General features: G+C 45.0%; 1 protein-coding gene across 3 annotated transcripts in view; it reads left to right on the plus strand.

Moving 5' to 3' along the window:
- The window catches only part of CEP104 (centrosomal protein 104), a 54,591-nt gene that overhangs the window by 27,256 nt on the left and 5,611 nt on the right, over positions 1 to 21,724 (plus strand). For 2 of the 3 annotated variants that reach the window (XM_081226080.1, XM_081226081.1), the window contains 6 exons: positions 7,133 to 7,309; positions 9,676 to 9,882; positions 10,353 to 10,460; positions 18,739 to 18,775; positions 19,214 to 19,280; positions 20,090 to 20,198. In XM_081226080.1, coding sequence (XP_081082206.1) covers positions 7,133 to 7,309; positions 9,676 to 9,882; positions 10,353 to 10,460; positions 18,739 to 18,775; positions 19,214 to 19,280; positions 20,090 to 20,198 — 705 coding nt within the window. The remainder of the gene's footprint in view (positions 1 to 7,132; positions 7,310 to 9,675; positions 9,883 to 10,352; positions 10,461 to 18,738; positions 18,776 to 19,213; positions 19,281 to 20,089; positions 20,199 to 21,724) is intronic. The other variant, XM_081226082.1, reaches the window with a different exon arrangement.

Consider the following 21,724-nt stretch of genomic DNA (forward strand, 5'->3'; position numbering starts at 1 on the left):
GGGACAAGACCCAGCTCCACCCACCAGGGGGCAGACACCAGGAGCAAGAGGAACTACTACCACCCTGTAGCCTGCGAAAGGAGACCACAAATACAGTAAATTAGAAAGAAGAGAAGACAGAGAAATATGCTGCAGACAAAGGAGCAAGGTAAAAACCTATAAGAACAATTAAATGAAGAGGAAATAGGCAGTCTACCTGAAAAAGAATTCAGAATGATGGTAATAAAGATGATCCAACATCTTAGAAAAAGAACGGAGGCACGGATGGAGAAGATACAAGAAATGTTTAACAAAGACCTAGAAAAACTAAAGAACAAACAAACAGTGATGAACAACACAGTAACTGAAATGGGAAATGCACTAGAAGGAATCAATAGCAGAATAATTGAGGCAGAAGAATGGATAAGTGAGCTGGAAGATAAAATGGTGGAAATAACTGCCAAGGAGCAGAAAAAGGAAAAAGAATGAAAAGAATTGAGGACACTCTCAGAGACCTCTGAGACAACATTGAACACACCAACATTCAAATTATAGGGGTCCCAGGAGAAAAAGAGAAAAAGAGGGGATGAGAAAATATTTGAAGAGATTATAGTTTAAACCTTCCCTAACATGGGAAAGGAAGTAGTCACCCAAGTCCAGGAAGTGCAGAGAGTCCCATACAGGATAAACCCAAGGAGAAACATGCCAAGACACATATTAACCAAACTAACAAAAATTAAATACAAAGAAAAAATATTAAAAGCAACAAGGGAAAAGCAACAAATAACATACAAAGGAATGCCCAGAAGGTTATCAGCTGATTTTTCAGCAAAAACTCCACAAGCCAAAAGGGAGTAGCAGGATATATTTAAAGTGATGAAAGGGGAAAACGTACAACGAAGAATACTTTACACAGCAAGGCTGTCATTCAGGTTTGACAGAGAAATCAAAAGCTTTTCAGACAAGCAAAAACTAAGAGAACTCAGCACCACCAAACCAGCTTTACAACAAATGCTAAAGGAGCTTCTCTGGGTGGGGGGATGGGGGGGAATATTCTTGTTTCTACAAACAAGAAAACTAAGAAATGGGAAAGCTCGCTAGTAAAGGCAAACGTACACTAAAAGGAGCAAATCATCCACACACAAATATGATAATCAGAACCAGTAATCGTGAGAAGAGGAGAGCACAAATGCAGGAAATGGGAATTGCATTGGAAAGTAAGAGACCAGCAACTTAAAACAACCTTGTTTATATATAGACTGCTATATCAGAACCTCAAGGGAGGGCTTCCCTGGTGGCGCAGTGGTTGGGAATCTGCCTGCCAATGCAGGGGACATGAGTTCGAGCCCTGGTCTGGGAAGATCCCACATGCCGTGGAGCAACTAGGCCCGTGAGCCACAACTACTGAGCCTGCGCGTCTGGAGCTTGTGCTCTGCAACAAGAGAAGCCACGACAGAGGCCTGCGCACCGTGATGAAGAGTGGCCCCCGCTCACTGCAACTAGAGAAAGCCCACGCACAGAAACGAAGACCCAACACAGCCAATAAATAAATAAATAAATAAATAATTTTTTTAAACCTCATGGGAAATGCAAACCAAAAAAACTACAATAGATACACACACAAAAAAGAAAAAACAACCTAAATACAACACTAAAGATGGTCATCAAACCACAAAAGAAGACAGTAAAAGAAGAAGGGAAGAAATAAGATATACAAAAACAAACCCAAAGCAATTAAGAAGATGGCAATAGGAACATACATATTGATAATTGCCTTAAATATAAATGGATTAAATGCTCCAACCAAAAGACACAGACTGGCTGAATGGATACAAAAACAGGACCCATATATACACTGTCTACAAGAGACCCACTTCAGACCTAGGGACACATATGGACTGAAAGTGAGAGGACATAAAAAGATATTCCATGCAAATGGAAATCAAAAGAAAGCTGGAGTAACAATACTCATATCAGGCAAAATAGACTTTAAAATAAAGACTGTTACAAGAGACAAAGAAGGACACTACATAATGATCAAGGGATTGATCCATGAAGAAGATATAACAGTTGTAGATATTTATGCACCCAACATAGGAGCACCTCAATACATAAGGCAAATACTAACAGCCATAAAAGGAGAAATCGACAGTAACACAATCACAGTAGGGGACTTTAACACCCCACTTTCACCAATGGACAGATCATCCAAAATGAAAATAAATAAGGAAACACAAGCTTTAAATGATACATTAAACAAGATGGACTTAATTGATATTTATAGGACATTCCATCCAAAAACAACAGAATACACATTTTTCTCAAGTGCTCATGGAACATTCTCCAGGATAGACCATATTTTGAGTCACAAATCAAGCCTTGATAAATTTAAGAAAATTGAAATTGTATCAAGTATCTTTTCCAACCACAATGCTGTGAGACTATCAGTTACAGGAAAGAAACTAAAAAATACAAACACATGGAAGCTAAACAATACACTACTGAATAACCAAGAGATCACTGGGGAAGTCAGAAAATATCTAGGGGCAAATGACAACAAAAACACAACAATCCAAAACCTGTGGGACACAGCAAAAGCAGTTCTAAGAGGGAAGTTTACAGCAATACAGTCTTAGGAAACAAGAAAAATATCAAATAAACAACCTAACCTTACACCTAAAGCAACTAGAGAAAGGACAAAACCCAAAGTTAGTAGAAGGAAAGAAATCATAAAGATCAGAGCAGAAATAAATGAAATAGAGACAAAGAAAAAGATAGCAAAGATCAATGAAACTAAAAGCTGGTTCTTTGAGAAGATAAACAAAATTGATAAACCTTTAGCCAGACTCCAAGAAAAAAAGGGAGAGGACTCAAATGAATAAAATTAGAAATAAAAAAGAAAAGTTACAACAGACCACAGAAATACAAAGGATCATAAAAGCCTACTACAAACTACTTTATGCCGATAAAATGGACAACCTAGAAGAAATGGACAAATTTTTAGAAAGGTACAGCCTTCCAAGACTGAACCAGGAAGAAATAGAAAATATGAGCAGACCAATCACAAGTGCTGAAATTGAAACTGTGATTTAAAAACTTCTAACGGGATTCCCTGGTGGTCCAGTGGTTATGAATCTGTGCTTCCACTGCAGGGGGCATGGGTTCCATCCCTGGTTGGGGAACTAAGATTCCACATGCTGTGCAGCGTGAACAAAAAAGTCCAGGACGAGATGGCTTCATAGGCTAATACTATCAAACATTTAGAGAAGAGTTAACACCTATCCTGCTGAAACTCTTCCAAAGAATTGCAGAAGGAACACTCCCAGGGTGATATTTGGTATCACCCTGATACCAAAATCAGGCAAAGATACTACAAAAAAAGAAAAGAAAATTACAGGCCAACATCACTGATGAACATAGAATTAATCCTCAACAAAATGCTAGCAAACCAAATCCAACAACACATTAAGAGGATCATACACCATGATCAAGTGGGATTTATTCTAGGGGTGCAAGGTTTCTTCAACATATGCAAATCAATCAATGTGATACACCATATTAACAATCTGAAGAATAAAAACCATATGACCACCTCAGTAGATGCAGAGAAAGCTTTTGACAAAATTCAACACCTATTTATGATAAAAACTCTCCAGAAAGTGGGCATAGAGGGAACCTACCTCAACATAATAAAGGCCATATATGACAAACCCACAGCAAACATCATTCTCAATGGTGAAAAACTGAAAGCATTTCCTCTAAGATCAGGAACAAGACAAGGTGTCCTCTCTCAACAGTTTTATTCAACACAATTTTGGAAGTCCTAGCCATGGCATTCAGAGAAGAAAAAGAAATAAGAGGAATCCAAATGGAAAAGAAGAAGTAAAACTTGAACTGTTTGCAGATGACATGATACCATAACTAGAAAATCCTAAAGATGCTACCAGAGAACTACTAGAGCTCATCAATGAATTTGATGAAAATGGCAGGATACAAAATTGATACACAGAAATCTCTTGCATTCCTGTACACGAAGAACGAAAGATCAGAAAGAGAAATTCAGGAAACAATCCCATTTACCTTTGCAACAAAAAATAAAATACCTAGGAATAAACCTACCTAAGCAGACAAAAGACCTATATGCAGAAAACTCTAAGACACTGATGAAAGAAATCAAAGAAGACACAAACAGGTAGATATACCATGTTCTTGGATTGGAAGAATCAATTTTGTCAAAATGACTATACTACCCAAAGCAATCTACAGATTCAGTGCTATCCCTATCAAATTACCAATGGCATTTTTCACAGAATTAGAACAAAAATCTTTAGTTTGTATGGAAACACAAAAGACCCCGAATAGCCAAAGCAATCTTGAGAAAGGAAAATGGAGCTGGAGGAATCAGGCTCCCTGACTTCATACTATACTACAAAGCTACAGTCATCAAAACAGTATGGTACGGGCACAAAAACAGAAATACAGATCAATGGGACAGGCTAGAAAGTCCAGAGATAAACCCACTCACCTATGGTCACCTAATCTATGACAAAGGAGGCAGGACTATACAATGGGGAAAAGATAGTCTCTTCAGTAAGTGGTGCTGGGGAAACTGCACAGCTGCATGTAAAAGAATGAAATTGCAACACTCCCTAATGCCATACACAAAAACAAACTTAAGATGGATTAAAGACCTAAATGTAAGGCCAGACGCTATAAAACTCTTAGAGGAAAACATAGGCAGAACACTCTTTGACATAAATCACAGCAAGATCTTTTTCAGTCCACCTCCTAGAGTAATGAAAATAAAAACAAAAATAAACAAATGGGACCTAATTAAACTTAAAAGCTTTTGCACAGCAAAAAAAACATAAGCAAAATGAAAAGACAACCCACAGAATGGGAGTACATATTTGCAAACAAAGCAACTGACAAGGGATTAATCTCCAAAGTATACAAACAGCTCATGCAGCTCAATATATATATATATATATATATATATATATATATATATAAACCCAATCAAACAGTGGGCAAGAGATCTAAACAGACATTTCTCCAAAGAAGACATACAAGTGGCCAAACAGCACTTGAAAAGTTGCTCAACATAGCTAATTATTAGAGAAATGCAAATCGAAACTACAATGAGGTATCACCTTACACCAGTCAGAATGGCTGTCATTAAAAAGTCTACAAATAATAAATGCTGGAGAGGGTGTGGAGAAAAGGGAACCCTCTTGCACTGTTGGTGGGAAAGTAAATTGGTACAGCCACTATGGAGAACAGTATGGAGGATCCTTAAAAAACTAAAAATAGAACTACCACATGACCCAGCAATCCCACTACTGGGCATATACCCTGAGAAAACCATATTTCAAAACAATACGTGCACCCCAATGTTCATTGCAGCACTATTTACAATAGCCAGGACATGGAAGCAACCTGAATGTCCATCAACAGAGGAATGGGTAAAGAAGATGCGGTACATATATACAATGGAATATTACTCAGCCATAAAAAAGAACAAAATAATGCCATTTGTAGCAACATGGATGGGCCTAGAGATTATCATACTAAGTGAAGTAAGTCAGACACAGAAAGACAAATATCATATGATATTGCTTTTATGTGGAATTTTTTTAAAGGGTACAAATGAACATTTACAAAACAGAGAGTCACAGACATAGAAAACAGGAAAGCACGGGGGAAGGGATAAATTGGGAGATTGGGATTGACATATACACACTACTATATATAAAATAGATGACTAATAAGGACCTACTGTATAGCACAGGGAACTCTTTTCAGTACCCTGTAATGACCTATATGGGTAAATAATCTAAAAGAGACTGGGTATGTATTTATATATAACTGATTCACTTTGCTCTACTGCAGAAAATAAGGCAACATTGTAAATCAGCTATACTCCAATAACAAGTTTAAAAAACAGTTTGGGGCACACGCTTAGACGAGCAGTGTGAGAATATGCTTTGCTCTCTTTAAATTAGTGACTCGATCTGGTCTAGGAGATCTCAAATTAAGATTCAGAAAGTCTGCGAGCTCTTCGAATGTCACAGTGCTGCGAGTGTGCACGGGTTTCTAGGGAAGGAACCCAAAGCTGCCATAGTTTCTCCAACATGAAGAACCACTGATCTTGTTTTGTTTAATGAACTTAAATTTTCAGAGAAAACAAGTAAGTGATACTATTTGGGGGAAATCTTTCAAAGGATGCATTGAATATGCAGCTAATTATTTTCAAGCCACATCCACCTCTGAGACAGTGGTGGTGCTGAGTGTCCTCTGCTTGGGAGCTGTTCTCGTTCTGCACCAGCATCTGGGCAACCGACCCTCCATCCCCGTGTCCTCAGCATCTGTGTGTCATGTGCGAGTTCACTGTTCATGCTGCTCTGAGGGGCTGTCCTTCCTCTTTCTTCTTTCCTTTGGTTCAGAGCTACTCACGGGCCCAGAGAGAGAGTTAACTGTACTGTCAAAATGAGGGTGTTTTGGGTAGTGTGGCCTGCAGGCCTGCTAAAAACAGACGTCTTTCTATATTACATCTCATATTTTATCAATATTTTATTGTTTCTTCCATCTTTTTCTTTAATAATTTACCTTTTTTTCTTTTTCTGCATCTGGCTAATTAAATGATGAAATCTTAGTTATGGGAAGACTTGCTCACTTGGAGACGTTGGACTGTGTGGAGGTACTTACCCTCCTTCATCTAAACCCATCAGGAGTCTGTTCACCTGGAGTATTGTGTGTGGTTTACATGCTTGGCTGATGTTAAATAAATACCGAAATGGTGGTTCTCGCAGTAGGACTAATTTCTTTCAGAATTTTAGAAATTAGAAAACCTTTTTCTCCAGGATGTGAAATCCTGAGAAGAGAAACCTTAAGTTACCGATCACATTTGCTGTAAAGCTTTCATTAATCTCCAGGTGATCGTGGTTTTTATTTCTGATGCTTTTGGTTTTTGTTTTTAATTGTTATTACATCTTAAATAGAAATATGAGCTTATAGATCAGTGATTTTACTGCCATTTTTCACTGTCAGTTTTTGTTTCCTGTTTTTTCCTTCAGTGTTTACTTTGCGGATGGCACTAAGTTGCCCTTAGCATTTTCCAGTAAAACTTAACAAATGATGTTGGTTTTTATAGGAAATGGCCTTGTTTAAGGAAGTGAAGTCTCTCCAGCTTATCCCATCTTACCTGGTCCAGCCATTAAAAGCCAACTCCTCGGCTCACCTGGCCATGAGCCAGATGGCGCTGCTGTCCCGGCTGCTGCGGGACCTGGGCACGGAGGGCATGGGCTTCACCGTGGACAGCGTGATGCGGGTAAGTGCCCCAGGGTGGCCGCCGCAGCCTGGGCCCCAAGCTGGTGGCTGGAGCATGGCAAGCGTCTGGCTGGTGTCGGCTTCATGCGGAGGTGGGGGGCAATTTCGGAACGTCGCCGCTTCCTCTGACACATGAGGGCGCTGGAGTCGCGCTGCCGGTTGCACCATGGTGTCGGGACGTGAGCCGTGCAGAGCCGTGTCCCCAGGGAAGCAAGCTCTGCAAGCAATGACGCCGTGTCATAGCGGGTGGCAGATCTGTGGAAGGAGGTGCATGTTCTGTGCTTTGGACAGCCCCATGAGCCCCAGAAGTGAACACTGATTGTGTCCGTTCACTTATAGCCCCTGGACTTCCTCCTGAGTATGGATCAGTGTCCCCTGTCCTGCCCTGCATCACGTGGCCACTGTCTGTCCTGCCTCCACGTCAGTTTTCTCGTTCCCCAGCACAGACCATAAGCCGGCCCCACATGCTTACATCCTTGTTAGGGCCACACCCATGTCAGGATCCCAGCGTAAGCTTTGGTCCAGTAAGCTGTGCCGCCATCACAGATGCACACTCTTCAGGGCAGTGACACAGCAGAGGCTCACTGCTGTCTCTTGTGGCCGGTGCCATCTGTGGGGACAGAAGCCGCTCTGCTCTGTGGGCGCTCGGGGGCTCCGTCTCCTCCCGGTGTGATGCCACGGCTTCACACGTGACCTCCAAGGTCACTGAACGGAGGAGGGTGACTAGAGGTTGTGAGTGGAGGTGTCCACAGGCCGAGCCACTCTCAGACATTTCCATCCACTGAGGTGGCCCCATCCTCACTGCAGGGCCCGGGAGGCGTGTACAACTGTGCCCCAAGGAAGTGGGAAACTGGGTTGGTGAGCACGTCACCCGGTGCTGGTCCGTCTACATGCAGTGGGCTTGATCCAGACGGAGAGTTTAAGAAGGAGGAGAAATGAGTAAAAGTTGGAGGTGGGGGTGAGGCTTTAATTGAAGGAACAAAGCCCCCAAGCAGCCGACGGAATGGGGCCGCAGTGCTTGCTCGGACGGCTCGGCTCAGAGCCGGGCAGCTGCCAGCCAGCCTCTCAACAGGAGGGCGTTGGCTCAAAGCCGAGAGTGGATGGGGAGGTTTGAGAGGCAAGCAGGAAGTATGAGATGCTGCCCTTGACCTCTGAGCAGGGAAACCGACCAGGAAACGTCACGGGTCAGTTTACTGCATGATGCCAAGGACCCCAGGGTCGCCATGGCCCAAAGTCCAGCATGAAACCAGCTGGCACAATTCCCGAGCCCACAGCACCTTCTGCTTCACCTGGGAACACAGAGGAGGAGGGGCCCCAGATTTGAGGGCCTGCAGGGATGCCGGAGGTGACTTGGTGATGGACACGTGGGGCGGGAAAGACTCGTGGGAGGTGGCAGACGGTAGAGAGTGCAGACAGGTGAGCTGGAGAGGCAGGAGGTGATCATCCCGGGGGGTCCTCACGGTCAGAACTTCTCGAGTTGGTGCAGGGGTTGGGAAGGACAAGGTCTGGGGTTAAACCTGAGTGTGTGGCAGGCGGAGGCACAGGAAGTGAGGAAGCCCAGCCAGTGAGGGGCCGACGCCCAAAGGACCAGGAGGGGACGTGGGTTTACTATACATGGGAACGTCGGGGTATTGTGAAGTGTTCGGATGACACTAAAGCGCTTAAAATGGATGGGGTGGGTCGTTTGCCTACGTCAAGGTCATGCACAGATCTTGAAAAAGGAACATTGAATAAGAAGAAATAAAGTGTCAGAATGATAAGCACAGTGAATCATTTATAATGTCAAACAAAAATCCTACGTGTACACACGCACACGGCACGTACACTGTGCAGCAAGTGAAGACGTCTGGGGGGTGCGTGCCCTCCAGCTTCAGGACACTGATGCCTCTGAGGGGGGAGGAGGGTGGGAGGGGCCAGGGGGCCAGGGAGACTTCAAGGGGACTTGCACCATAGTCCTAGGGTTCTGTTTCTTAGAAAGAGTTGAAGCAAACATGGCAAAAATGATAAACATTGGTTAATCTAGATGGTGGAGGCATGCAGTTTATTATATTTCCTCTTTATGATTGAAATATTATCTAATACTTAATATGAAGTTTCTGGGGGGATGTAACTTTAAAAATGCTATTTAATACCTGAAGTAGGAAAAAGCAAAACACTAATAATTGTACATACAACATGAGTTCAGCGGCACATGTAAAGTAAAGGAAGTGAGGAAAACTCTGTATCTTAATAGCTGGAATTCCGTGGGCGTTGTCGTCTATGTTTTTCAAATGTCCATGATGTCCCTATGTTTCTTTTATGCCAGAAGAAATAAACGTGGCTATTTTGAGACCCAGTAACAAGAGCACGTCCCGACCCTCTTCTTAGTTCGCAGTGCGGGCCCTGGAGCACAGGGAGCACAAGGTGCGGGATTCGGCGGTGAGGATGATCCTGGACCTGTATGCGCAGCACCGGGCTCTGGTCCTGGAGTGCCTCCCTCCCGAGGAGAGTGCAACCCGCAGGAGCGTCCTCTATAAGACACTTTTTGAGGGATTTGCTACGATAGACGGCAGACCTACAGATGCTGAAATTAAGGTGAGTTAACTTCCCTGAAGTTATGACCTGGTCCCGGGTTTAAGAAGTGACTTGGTACGTGAGTAAACTGACACATCGTTCACGGGGCTATGGGGACGGGAAACACAGCACACAGAGGACACTGGTCCCTGAGCCCGCGTCCTGGCTCTTCCACCCTGTCTGTGTAGGGATGTTGATGGCCGGGAGGACACCTGCAGTGTTTATCAACAGGAGACATTTAACACAACACTGTTAATCAACTATACCCCAATATAAAATTTTTTTAAAGTTTTTTAATTCCAAAAGAAAAAAAAAAAAACAGTAAACATTTATTAGATGAATCTGGTGGATTTTCTTTTAATCCTAGCTATAGTATTAGTCTTAGTGACGATTATAATACATAAGAAACATAATTTGTATGCTATAACTTATCACACAATTTCCAACACTACCCTAAAAATCAATTCTAACGGAAAATCATTTCATACCAGGCACAGAAAAGAGCGGCTACAGAAGAAGCAGAAAAACGCAAGAAAGAAGAAATTAAAACTTTACAAGGGCAGTTGGCGGCACTAAAGGAGATGCAGGCTGAAGTCCAGGTTGGCAAGGTTCACTGTCTTTCACCGTCATGCTCTCGGTCAAAATCCTGTGACCGTTTATTTCCTTACGTAGACGCACAGCATGCTTTGTTTGCTTTTCGTGGGATTCTCCAAATGGGTATCCTTATTCTTTGTTGTTTTTTAAATTAGTTTAGGGGTAAGTAAAAAGAATCCTCCACTGAATCATTTGCATGCTCTTTTTTTTTTTTTTTTTTTCTTTTTGCGGTATGTGGGCCTCTCACTGCTGTGGCCTCTCCCGTTGTGGAGCACAGGCTCCGGACGCGCAGGCCCAGCGGCCATGGCTCACGGGCCCAGCCGCTCCGCGGCATATGGGATCCTCCCAGACCGGGGCACGAACCCGTATCCCCTGCATCGGCAGGCGGACTCTCAACCACTGCGCCACCAGGGAGGCCCTGCTCTTTTTTTTTAATATCTTTATTGGAGTATAATTGCTTTACAATGGTGTGTTAGTTTCTGCTTTATAACAAAGTGAATCAGTTATACATATACATATGTTCCCATATCTCTTCCCTCTTGCATCTCCCTCCCTCCCACCCTCCCTATCCCACCCCTCTAGGTGGTCACAAAGCACCGAGCTGATCTCCCTGTGCTATGCGGCTGCTTCCCACTAGCTATCTATTTTACGTTTGGTAGTGTGTATATGTCCATGCCCCTCTCTCACTTTGTCACAGCTTACCCTCCCCCCTCCCCATATCCTCAAGTCCATTCCATAGTAGGTCTGTGTCTTTATTCCCGTCTTACCCCTAGGTTCTTCATGACGTTTTTTTCTCTTAGATTACATATACATGTGTTAGCATACTGTATTTGCCTTTCTCTTTCTGACTTACTTCACTCTGTATGACGGACTCTAGGTATATCCACCTCACTACAAATAACTCAGTTTCGTTTCTTTTTATGGCTGAGTAATATTCCATTGTATATACGTGCCACATCTTCTTTAACCATTCATCCGATGATGGACACTTAGGTTGCTTCCATCTCCTGGCTATTGTAAATAGAGCTGCAATGAACATTTTGGTACATGACTCTTTTTGAATTATGGTTTTCTCAGGGTATATGCCCAGTAGTGGGATTGCTGGGTCATATGGTAGTTCTATTTTTCGTTTTTTTTTTTGTTGTTGTTGTTTTTGCGGTACGCGGGCCTCTCACTGTTGTGTCCTCTCCCATTGCGGAGCAAAGGCTCCGGACCTGCAGGCCCAGCGGCCATAGTTCACAGGCCCAGCCGCTCCGCGGCATGTGGGATCTTCCCAGACCAGGGAACGAACCCGTGTCCCCTGCATCAGCAGGCGGACTCTCAACCACTGCGCCACCAGGGAAGCCCATGTTTTTAGTTTTTTAAGGAACCTCCATACTGTTCTCCATAGTGACTGTACCAATTCACATTCCCACCAGCAGTGCAAGAGTATTCCCTTTTCTCCACACCCTCTCCAGCATTTATTGTTTCTAGATTTTTTGATGATGGCCATTCTGACCAGTGTGAGATGATATCTCATTGTAGTTTTGATTTGCATCTCTCTAATGATTAATGATGTTGAACATTCTTTCATGTGTTTGTTGGCAATCTGTATATCTTCTTTGGAGAAATGTCTTTTTAGGTCTTCTACCCATTTTTGGATTGGGTTGTTTGTTTTTTTGCTATTGAGCTGCATGAGCTGCTTGTAAATTTTGGAGATTAAACCTTTGTCAGTTGTTTCATCTGCAAATATTTTCTCCCATTCTGAGGGTTGTCTTTTGTTCTTGTTTATGGTTTCCTTTGCTGTGCAAAAGCTTTGAAGTTTCATTAGGTCCCATTTGTTTATTTTTGTTTTTATTTCCATTTCTCTAGGAGGTGGGTCAAAAAGATCTTTCTGTGGTTTATGTCATAGAGTGTTCTGCCTATGTTTTCCTCTAAGAGTTTGATAGTTTCTGGCCTTACATTTAGGTCTTTAATCCATTTTGAGCTTATTTTTGTGTATGGTGTTAGGGAGTGTTCTAATCTCGTACTTTTACATGTACCTGTCCAGTTTTCCCAGCACCACTTATTGAAGAGGCTGTCCTTTCTCCACTGTACATTCCTGCCTCCTTTATCAAAGATAAGGTGACCATATGTATGTGGGTTTATCTCTGGGCTTTCTATCCTGTTCCACTGATCTATATTTCTGTGTTTGTGCCAGTACCATACTGTCTTGATTACCCTAGCTTTGTAGTAAAGTCTTCAGTCAGGGAGCCTGATTCCTCCAGCTCCGTTTTTCGTTCTCAAGGCTGCTTTCGCTATTCAGGGTCTTTTGTGTTTCCATACAGATTGTGAAATTTTTTGTTCTAGTTCTGTGAAAAATGCCAGTGGTAGTTTCACAGGGATTGCATTGAATCTGTAGATTGCTTTGGGTAGTAGAGTCATTTTCACAATGTTGATTCTTCCAATCCAAGAACATGGTATAACTCTCCATCTATTTGTATCATCCTTAATTTCTTTCATCAGTGTCTTATAATTTTCTGCATACAGGTCTTTTGTCTCTTTAGGTAGGTTTATTCCTAGATATTTTATTCTTTTTGTTGCAGTGGTAAATGGGAGTGTTTTCTTAATTTCACTTTCAGATTTTTCATCATTAGTGTATAGGAATGCCAGAGATTTCTGTGCATTAATTTTGTATCCTGCTACTTTACCAAATTCATTGATTAGCTCTAGTAGTTTTCTGGTAGCATCTTTAGGATTCTCTATGTATAGTATCATGTCATCTGCAAACAGTGACAGCTTTACTTCTTCTTTTCCGATTTGGATTCCTTTTATATCCTTTTCTTCTCTGATTGCTGTGGCTAAAACTTCCAAAACTATGTTGAATAAGAGTGGTGAGAGTGGGCAACCTTGTCTTGTTCCTGATCTTAGTGGAAATGGTTTCAGTTTTTCACCATTGAGGACGATGTTGGCTGTGGGTTTGTCATATATGGCCTTTATTATGTTGATGAAAGTTCCCCCTATGCCTACTTTCTGCAGGGTTTTTATCATAAACGGGTGTTGAATTTTGTCGAAAGCTTTCTCTGCATCTATTTAGATGATCATATGGTTTTTCTCCTTCAATTTGTTAATATGGTGTTATCACGTTGATTGATTTGCATATATTGTAGAATCCTTGCATTCCTGGAATAAACCCCACTTGATTATGGTGTATGATCCTTTTAATGTGCTGTTGGATTCTGTTTGCTAGTATTTCGTTGAGGATTTTTGCATCTATGTTCATCAGTGATTTTGGCCTGTAGTTTTCTTTCTTTGTGACATCTTTGTCTGGTTTTGGTATCAGGGTGATGGTGGCCTCGTAGAATGAGTTTGGGAGTGTTCCTCCCTCTGCTATATTTTGAAAGAGTTTGAGAAGGATAGGTGTTAGCTCTTTTCTAAATGTTTGATAGAATTTGCCTGTGAAGCCATCTGGTCCTGGGCTTTTGTTTGTTGGAAGATTTTTAATCACAGTTTCAATTTCAGTGCTTGTGATTGGTTTGTTCATATTTTCTATTTCTTTCTGATTCAGTCTTGGCAGGTTGTGCATTTCTAAGAATTTGTCCATTTCTTCCAGGTTGTCCACTTTATTGGCATAGAGTTGCTTGTAGTAATCTCTCATGATCTTTTGTATTTCTGCAGTGTCAGTTGTTACTTCTCCTTTTCCATTTCTAATTCTATTGATTTGAGTCTTCTCCCTTCAAACTATCAAAAATTAAATACAAGGAAAACATATTAAAAGCAGCAAGGGAAAAACAACAAATAACACACAAGGGAATCCCCATAAGGTTAACAGCTGATCTTTCAGCAGAAACTCTGCTAGCCAGAAGGGAGTGGCAGGACATATTTAAAGTGATGAAGGAGAAAAACCTACAACCAAGATTACTCTACCCAGCAAGGATCTCATTCAGATTTTATGGAGAAATTAAAAGCTTTACAGACAAGCAAAAGCTAAGAGAATTCAGCACCGCCAAACCAGCTTTACAACAAATGCTAAAGGAACTTCTCTAGGCAAGAAACACAAGAGAAGGAAAAGACCTACACTAACAAACCCAAAACAATTAAGAAAATGGGAAAAGGAACATACATATCGATAATTACCTTAAATGTAAATGGATTAAGTGCTCCCACCAAAAGACACAGACTGGCTGAATGGATACAAAAACAAGACCCATATATATGCTGTCTACAAGAGACCCACTTCAGACCTAGGGACGCATAGAGACTGAAAGTGAGGGGATGGAAAAAGATATTCCATGCAAATGGAAATCAAAAGAAAGCTGGAGTAACAATTCTCATATCAGACAAAATAGACTTTAAAATAAAGACTATTACAAGAGACAAAGAAGGACACTACATAATGATCAAGGGATCGATCCAAAAAGAAGATATAACAATTGTAAATATTTATGCACCCAACATAGGAGCACCTCAATACATAAGGCAAATACTAACAGCCATAAAAGGGGAAGTCAACAATAACACAATAATAGTAGTGGACTTTAACACCCCACTTTCACCAATGGACAGATCATCCAAAATGAAAATAAATAAGGAAACACAAGCTTTAAATGATACATTAAACAAGATGGACTTAATTGATATTTATAGGACATTCCATCCAAAAACAACAGAATACACATTTTTCTCAAGTGCTCATGGAACATTCTCCAGGATAGATCATATCTTGGGTCACAAATCAAGCCTTGGTAAATTTAAGAAAATTGAAATTGTATCAAGTATCTTTTCCGACCACAACGCTATGAGACTAGATATCAATTACAGGAAAAGATCTGTAAAAAATACAAACACATGGAGCCTAAACAATATACTACTTAATAACGAAGTGATCACTGAAGAAATCAAAGAGGAAATCAAAAAATACCTAGAAATAAATGACAGTGGAGACACGACGACCCAAAACCTATGGGATGCAGCAAAAGCAGTTCTAAGAGGGAAGTTTATAGCAATACAATCCCACCTTAAGAAACAGGAAACATCTCGAATAAACAACCTAACCTTGCACCTAAAGCAATTAGAGAAAGAAGAACAAAAAAAACCCAAAGTTAGCAGAAGGAAAGAAATCCTAAAGATCAGATCAGAAAGAAATGAAGAAGAAATAAAGGGAAACGATAGCAAAGATCAATAAAACTAAAAGCTGGTTCTTTGAGAAGATAAACAACATTGATAAACCATTAGCCAGACTCACCAAGAACAAAAGGGAGAAGACTTAAATCAACAGAATTAGAAATGAAAAAGGAGCAGTAACATGTGCGTGCTCGTCATTCTCCCCGGGGATGAAGTGCGCTGCTGGCCCAGCCGTGTTCAGAGAGGACGCTCGGGGCTGCAGGAGCTGGCGGAGCGGGGACGGGGTAGAGGACAGCAGTCCTCTCTGCAGCTTCTCGCCTCCTTCAGAGGCAAAGGAGGAAAAGAAGCTTGAATATGAAGATCTGATTTCCGTGCATTAAGAAAGGAAGGTTTGGGGCAAATGCTGCCCATCAGGACGCACTGAGCCCTAGTGCGCAGGGGGCATCAGATGGTGTTTGGTTGTATGAAACGTGTTCTTTCTGAAGGGCCCTGCCTCTGTGATTTAAATTTGTGCCATCACTCTGGTTTTTGTGATTAAGTTCCTTAAGTTGATAGTAAAAGGGAGAGGACGTGGGCGCATAAGGCCGGCTGTGCTCATGAGGGTGAGTCTCCTGGGAAGTGCTCTGAGCACTGCTTTTTAGAAAAAGAATAAGTGACTAAAAATGGCAAAAAAGAAAAAAATACGACCGAATGTATGTCGAAGTGCCTGCGACAGAAAGTGACAGTGACGATTCTGATGGACACTGGCGTGTCAGAATGCCTGTGAGAAGAGCAGGAAAGCGGCCACCGAGGAACAGAAGAGAGGAGGCGGGGGACCAGCGGGGCAGCACGGGAGCCGTGCCCGGCCTGGGGGCTGCCGAGGTCACCAGGCTGTGCGTCCCCGCAGCGTCTGTGGTGCGGGGCATGGAGGCCTGTCCTCCGGCGCGTCTTCATCCTTCAGGGTTTGTTGAGCACCTGCACTGGGCCAGCCCTGCCCAGGGCTCCAGAGATGTGGCAGGAACAAAGGCCGCTGCTCCAGGAGGAGAGACCACACGGCACGGCCGCTCGGGAGGGTGGGTGCCGGCCTGCTGTCCTTGTCCTGAGAGGATCACTGAAGCCAGCTCGCAGGAGGATGACAGAATCATTTTTTCTATTTTTTATTATTGTAAAATATACATAACATGAGATTTACCATTTTTAAGTGTACGGTTCTGTGCCACTGAGGACATTCACATCGTTGTGTAGACACTACCACCATCCAGCTTCAAAACTTTTGAGAAGAGAAGATTTTTTTTTTTTTCTGTATGCGAGCCTCTCACTGCTGTGGCCTCTCCCGTCGCGGAGCACAGGCTCCGGACGCGCAGGCTCAGTGGCCATGGCTCACGGGCCCAGCCGCTCCGCGGCATGTGGGATCCTCCCGGACCGGGGCACGAACCCGTGTCCCCTGCATCGGCAGGCAGACCCCCAACCACTGCGCCACCAGGGAAGCCCCAGCAGAATATTTTTAAATCACCCGATTGCTCACGAGTTTTAGGAAAAGATTTTTAAATTACTAATCAGTTGTCTAATCTGTTCAAAGCATAGATTAAGGTAGATTTTACAACTAAAATTTAACTTCTGCCATTGTTCATTTGTCTCCCTGCAAGATATACAAACCCATCTCTCATTAATAAGAATTGTTTTTGATGCCCAGAATCCATTTGTGTAAGTTTGCTTCCTTTAGTCGGTAGGTGTATAAATCACGTGAACCCTATTTGCAAGTTTAATATCAGTCTGTCAGGTGCTTCCCCAGTCCTGAAATTGTATTCTCGTGTGTTTTCTGTATTCAGAGCTTGGGTTGGAGAGAAGTTCCTATCGTGTAAGCTTTGATTTTCTACAGTCACAGTAGACGGTGTCTACGTATTGTGTCACTTAATGCCGTGGATAGGGGACTGGCTCGTCCCTGTCCTCCCGTGAAACTGCAAGTCCCAGACGCGCCTCCCCCACCAGTGGCCAGCAGCCCAGGCCACGCGGGTCTAGCAGGCTCAGGTGGGGCAGACTGGCCAGTGCAGGGAGGAAGGCTTGGTGACAGGAGGAGCCCCCTGAGCAGCAGGAGGAGAGCCCCGTGCAGAGGGGCAGCTTCCTGCCGTGGACACCCAGGGCCCCGCACCCTGTCCTTCCTCCGGTCAGCAGTGCGCCCCCGGCTGTCACCTCCCACAGTGGGGACGCCCAGCAGCCAAGACCCACGAGGCAGATAGGCGGTGCGTGAGGGTGTGGTGCCCGCTCAGGGGAAGAGGAAGCCAGAGGAGGGAGGCGGCCAGCTGACGCCTCCTGACACCATGTGACACCGCATGGAGGGGCCCCCGGGGCAGCGGTGCCGTGGCCTGTGGAGCCTCCAGGGGTCCCTTTACAGCGGCAGTAACGAGCCGCCCTGGCCACTGTGTTTGCAGGTGGTGGGAAGGTCAGGCTCCTGGGGTGCAGAGGCAGAGCCTGCGGGGCTCACTGATGGGCCGGGGACAGGCCACACCTGGAACAGGAGGGAGGGGCGGGAGCCGCTGGGGTCTCCAGGCTTCGTGGCCTGAATACCTGGAAGACTGGCGGTTCTGGGCTCTGCGCCAGAGGCTGTGAGGGGCGCGCGTCAGGGGGAGCCTGTGGGCGGGGCGGGGGGGTTGGTCTGGTTAAGTCACATTTAAGTGACATTAAGACCCAAGTACATGCTGGGTAGCAGAGAGGCCCAGGTGATGGCACGAACATTTGGATCATGAGCACAGAGATCGGTGTGCAGCCTGGGACCTGGGCGAAAGCACCGTCAGGGTCTGTATGGACAAACGGAGGGGCGGGGAGCGCCCTGGGAGCCCGACTAAGAAGGGCCTGGAGGAGACAGGTGAGGAGAGTCACGTGCCGCCGGGAGCCCATGGCGCGTCCTTCGGGCAGGCAGACACTGATGATGGGCAGGTGACCCAGGGGGGCGGGGTGCAGGTGGCCTTGACGAAGAGTGGTTTCCGTGGAGACGGGGGCGACGGGCAGGAGCCCGAGGGAGGGGCTGTGGAGGGCAGGACGGAGAGGGCAGGGGACTGCTGCCCACGATTGAGAGGGCGACTCTTTCAGACAAATGTGTTGTTTGCGGATGGAGATTCTACCACACAGCCTAAGGTCATGCCTCCAGGATCACAGTAGACCCTGGGTAGACTCTCACTCACACTGCAGCCATTTGTCTCTGATCTTTCTGTTCTTCTGTTTCAGGAAAAAGAGAGTGAAGCTGCAAAGGCCAAGAATCAGGGTACGTAGAACGCACGTCGTGAAAGCTCTACGTAGAAACCACTTTTATTCACGCAGCGAATGTCTGCATCTCTGACCCTTCAGGGCTGAATGCAAAATACTACCTTTACTAACTTGTAGCTTTTAAACTGTATTTCCCATCAGACTGGTTACTAGGGCTTCCCTGGTGGCGCAGTGGTTGAGCGTCCACCTGCCGATGCAGGGGACACGGGTTCGTGCCCCGGTCTGGGAAGATCCCACATGCTGCGGAGCAGCTGGGCCCGTGAGCCGTGGCCGCTGAGCCTGCGCGTCCGGAGCCTGTGCTCCGCAACGGGAGAGGCCACAACAGGGAGAGGCCCGCGTACCGCAAAAAAAAAAAACAAAAAAACTGGTTACTAAAACTTTGAAAATAGTTTTCTACAAAAGGTTATTTAAATAGCTTTCTTTTTAATTTCTTTAGACACTCAAGGAAGGAAAGCGGCCCCACCTAACGCTCCAGAAATTCCAGATAATCACTATTTAGATAAGTGAGTAAAGCTGTCTCTAACCCACTGTAGAACAAGTAGAGGGACTAACCACATAAAAATGCTGTCAGATAAATATGTTCTCCCGGTTCATTAGGATTACGTGAACTAATTGGCTCTTTTCAGTGATTTTGAAAGCTAGGAAATTGCCCTCTAAACCAGGCAGCATCAGCTGTGAGTCAAGATAACCTTTCTCTCTTCCCCGACAGAAATGAGCAGGCTGTTTGTCAAAAGTCCTGTTACAGGCCGAACATTTTTTTAATGTTTTATGAAAGTATAGTTGATTTACAGTGTGTTAATTTCTGCTGTACAGCAAAGTGACTCAGTTATACATATATATGTTTGTTTTCATATTCTTTTCCACTGTGGTTTATCACAGGATATTGAAAATGGTCAGGCTCAAATTTTATAGCAGCAAAATGCTTTCTCCTGTGCTGTGGCTGAGACAAATCTACAAGGAATTTAAGGGAAATGTCTTGGTCTAATCTCTTCTTGTGATTTAAAATATCCTTTCTGCTTGGTGATGCTGACAGAGTTAGAATTCGAAGGGATCTTAAGCTACTTTATCTCAAACCCCTACGGGGTAAAGACTCTTTTTTATGCCCTTTGATAGAGGAGCTACCCAGCCCTTCCTGAGGCCCCTCTGTGAGGGGCAGCCATGCCTCCAGGTCAAGCTGAAGCCCACTCAGTGGGTCCAGGACGGTGGCCGCAGGCTGGGCATGGGGGGCGTCACAGAGCTCCCTGGCAGCCAGCAGAATGGGATGGCTAAACTGGGTCTGTGCTTCATTTCTTACCTTTCTGTTTTGTTTCAGTTTATGCATTTTTTGTGGGGAGAGGAGCGACTCCTTCACAGAAGAAGGCCTGGACCTCCATTACTGGAAGCACTGTCTTATGCTGACGAGATGTGACTACTGCAAACAGGTCAGGTGCTGGGCACGGGCGGGCCAGACCCAGGCAGGTGAGCTGGACACGCAGTTCCCGAAGGCCGAATCACAAAAATGTCCCAAATCTTAGCATTTTCAGAGGAAAAGTTATGGGGCAAGTTTTGTTGGGGTTGATTTTTTTTACTTTATTATTAAAGTATAACATATATATAAATGTATACAAGTCATAGGTGTTACAGCTCCTGAATTATTGCAAGATAAACAAATCCATGTAACCACCACCAGGCCACATACCCCAAGGTACCCCACCCTCCTCTCCAGGGTCATCACTGTCCTCATTTCTGTTTCTTGCTTTGTGAGTTTTACCGAAGTGGAATCATATGCTACGTTTGGGGTTTGCTTTACAGTATTCCATTGTTTGAATGTACCGCAATTTATCAGTCCTTTCTACCGCGTCTGGGTTTGGGCTGAGACTGTCAGGAATAGCGTCGCTACAGACACCCTTGTGTAATCTTCCGCGCGTGCGGACGCACTTTTTTGGGTGCACACCTCGTTGTAGGATGGCTGGGTGGGCTCGCGTCCAGCTGCAGGGCCAGTGTGAGCAGCGCTCCTGGTGCCCAGGCGGGAGCCGCTCCCCGTCCTCGCCAGCCTCGCGGTTGCCACCTGCCACGCGCCCGTCACGCTCTCCTGATGATGCTGGTCTGGAGCCCTGTTCCCCTGCTGGCCTCTCGCTGCCCTCTTTTGCGAAGCACTTCTGGTTTCTCGCCCGTCTCTTGAATCGGGCGCCAGTTCCACTACTGCTGACGTACAGTCGTTCTTGACACACCCAGGTGTGCGTCCTTCGCCACTTGAACGTGTGGTGTCCACTCTGTGTCTGGCCTTTTCACTGACGAGCAGGAGCTTTTCATTTTAACGTTGTCCACCCTGCTGATCCGTCCTAGGGTTAATGCTTGGGCATCCTGTTGAAGGGGTCCTCCCGCACCCCAGCTGTTCACCTTTCCTCTATGCAGCCGGCCCTCCTTTAGACAGAGGAGGGGAACCAGAAGGGGAGTGACCTTCTCTCCTGTCCTGGGGGCTCTCAGGCCTGCAGGGGCGGGGTGGGCAGGCCCCACCCTCTGAGCAACTCCCCCCCTGCTGGCGGTGCGGACTCCTCTACCCGGCGTGGCCTGGCTCCTCTGGCAGCAAGCGAGAGTGCGGTGTGAAGCTCTAGGATGTGTACAAGCCCCTCCTGGCAAAGAAGTCACAGTGGTGAAAGGGTCTCTTCTTGTGACCCGTTTCCGGACACGTTCTTAGAAATGGCCGGGAGCCGGGATTGAACCCAAGGCCACGCAGGCCCCTGAGCTCTTCAGGGTGCAGGTCAGGGTTAGTGTTGTGGGTGAACCGTCGCTTCCCCTCCCCGCTTAGCCGTGGCCTCTGGATGCGCCTGAGGTAGCATGGCAAGCAGGATGTGAGGTCTCCAGCCACGTGTACGTGACTGCGGAGGTAACAGGTGTGCGCCTCCCTTCCCGAGGGGCGCTGGCGGGACAGGAAGCGCGCGCTCGTGCAGGGGCCGGGGCTGCACGC

This window comes from Mesoplodon bidens, assembly GCF_964165515.1.
Source record: "Mesoplodon bidens genome assembly, chromosome: 2".
Classification (NCBI taxonomy): domain Eukaryota; kingdom Metazoa; phylum Chordata; class Mammalia; order Artiodactyla; family Ziphiidae; genus Mesoplodon; species Mesoplodon bidens.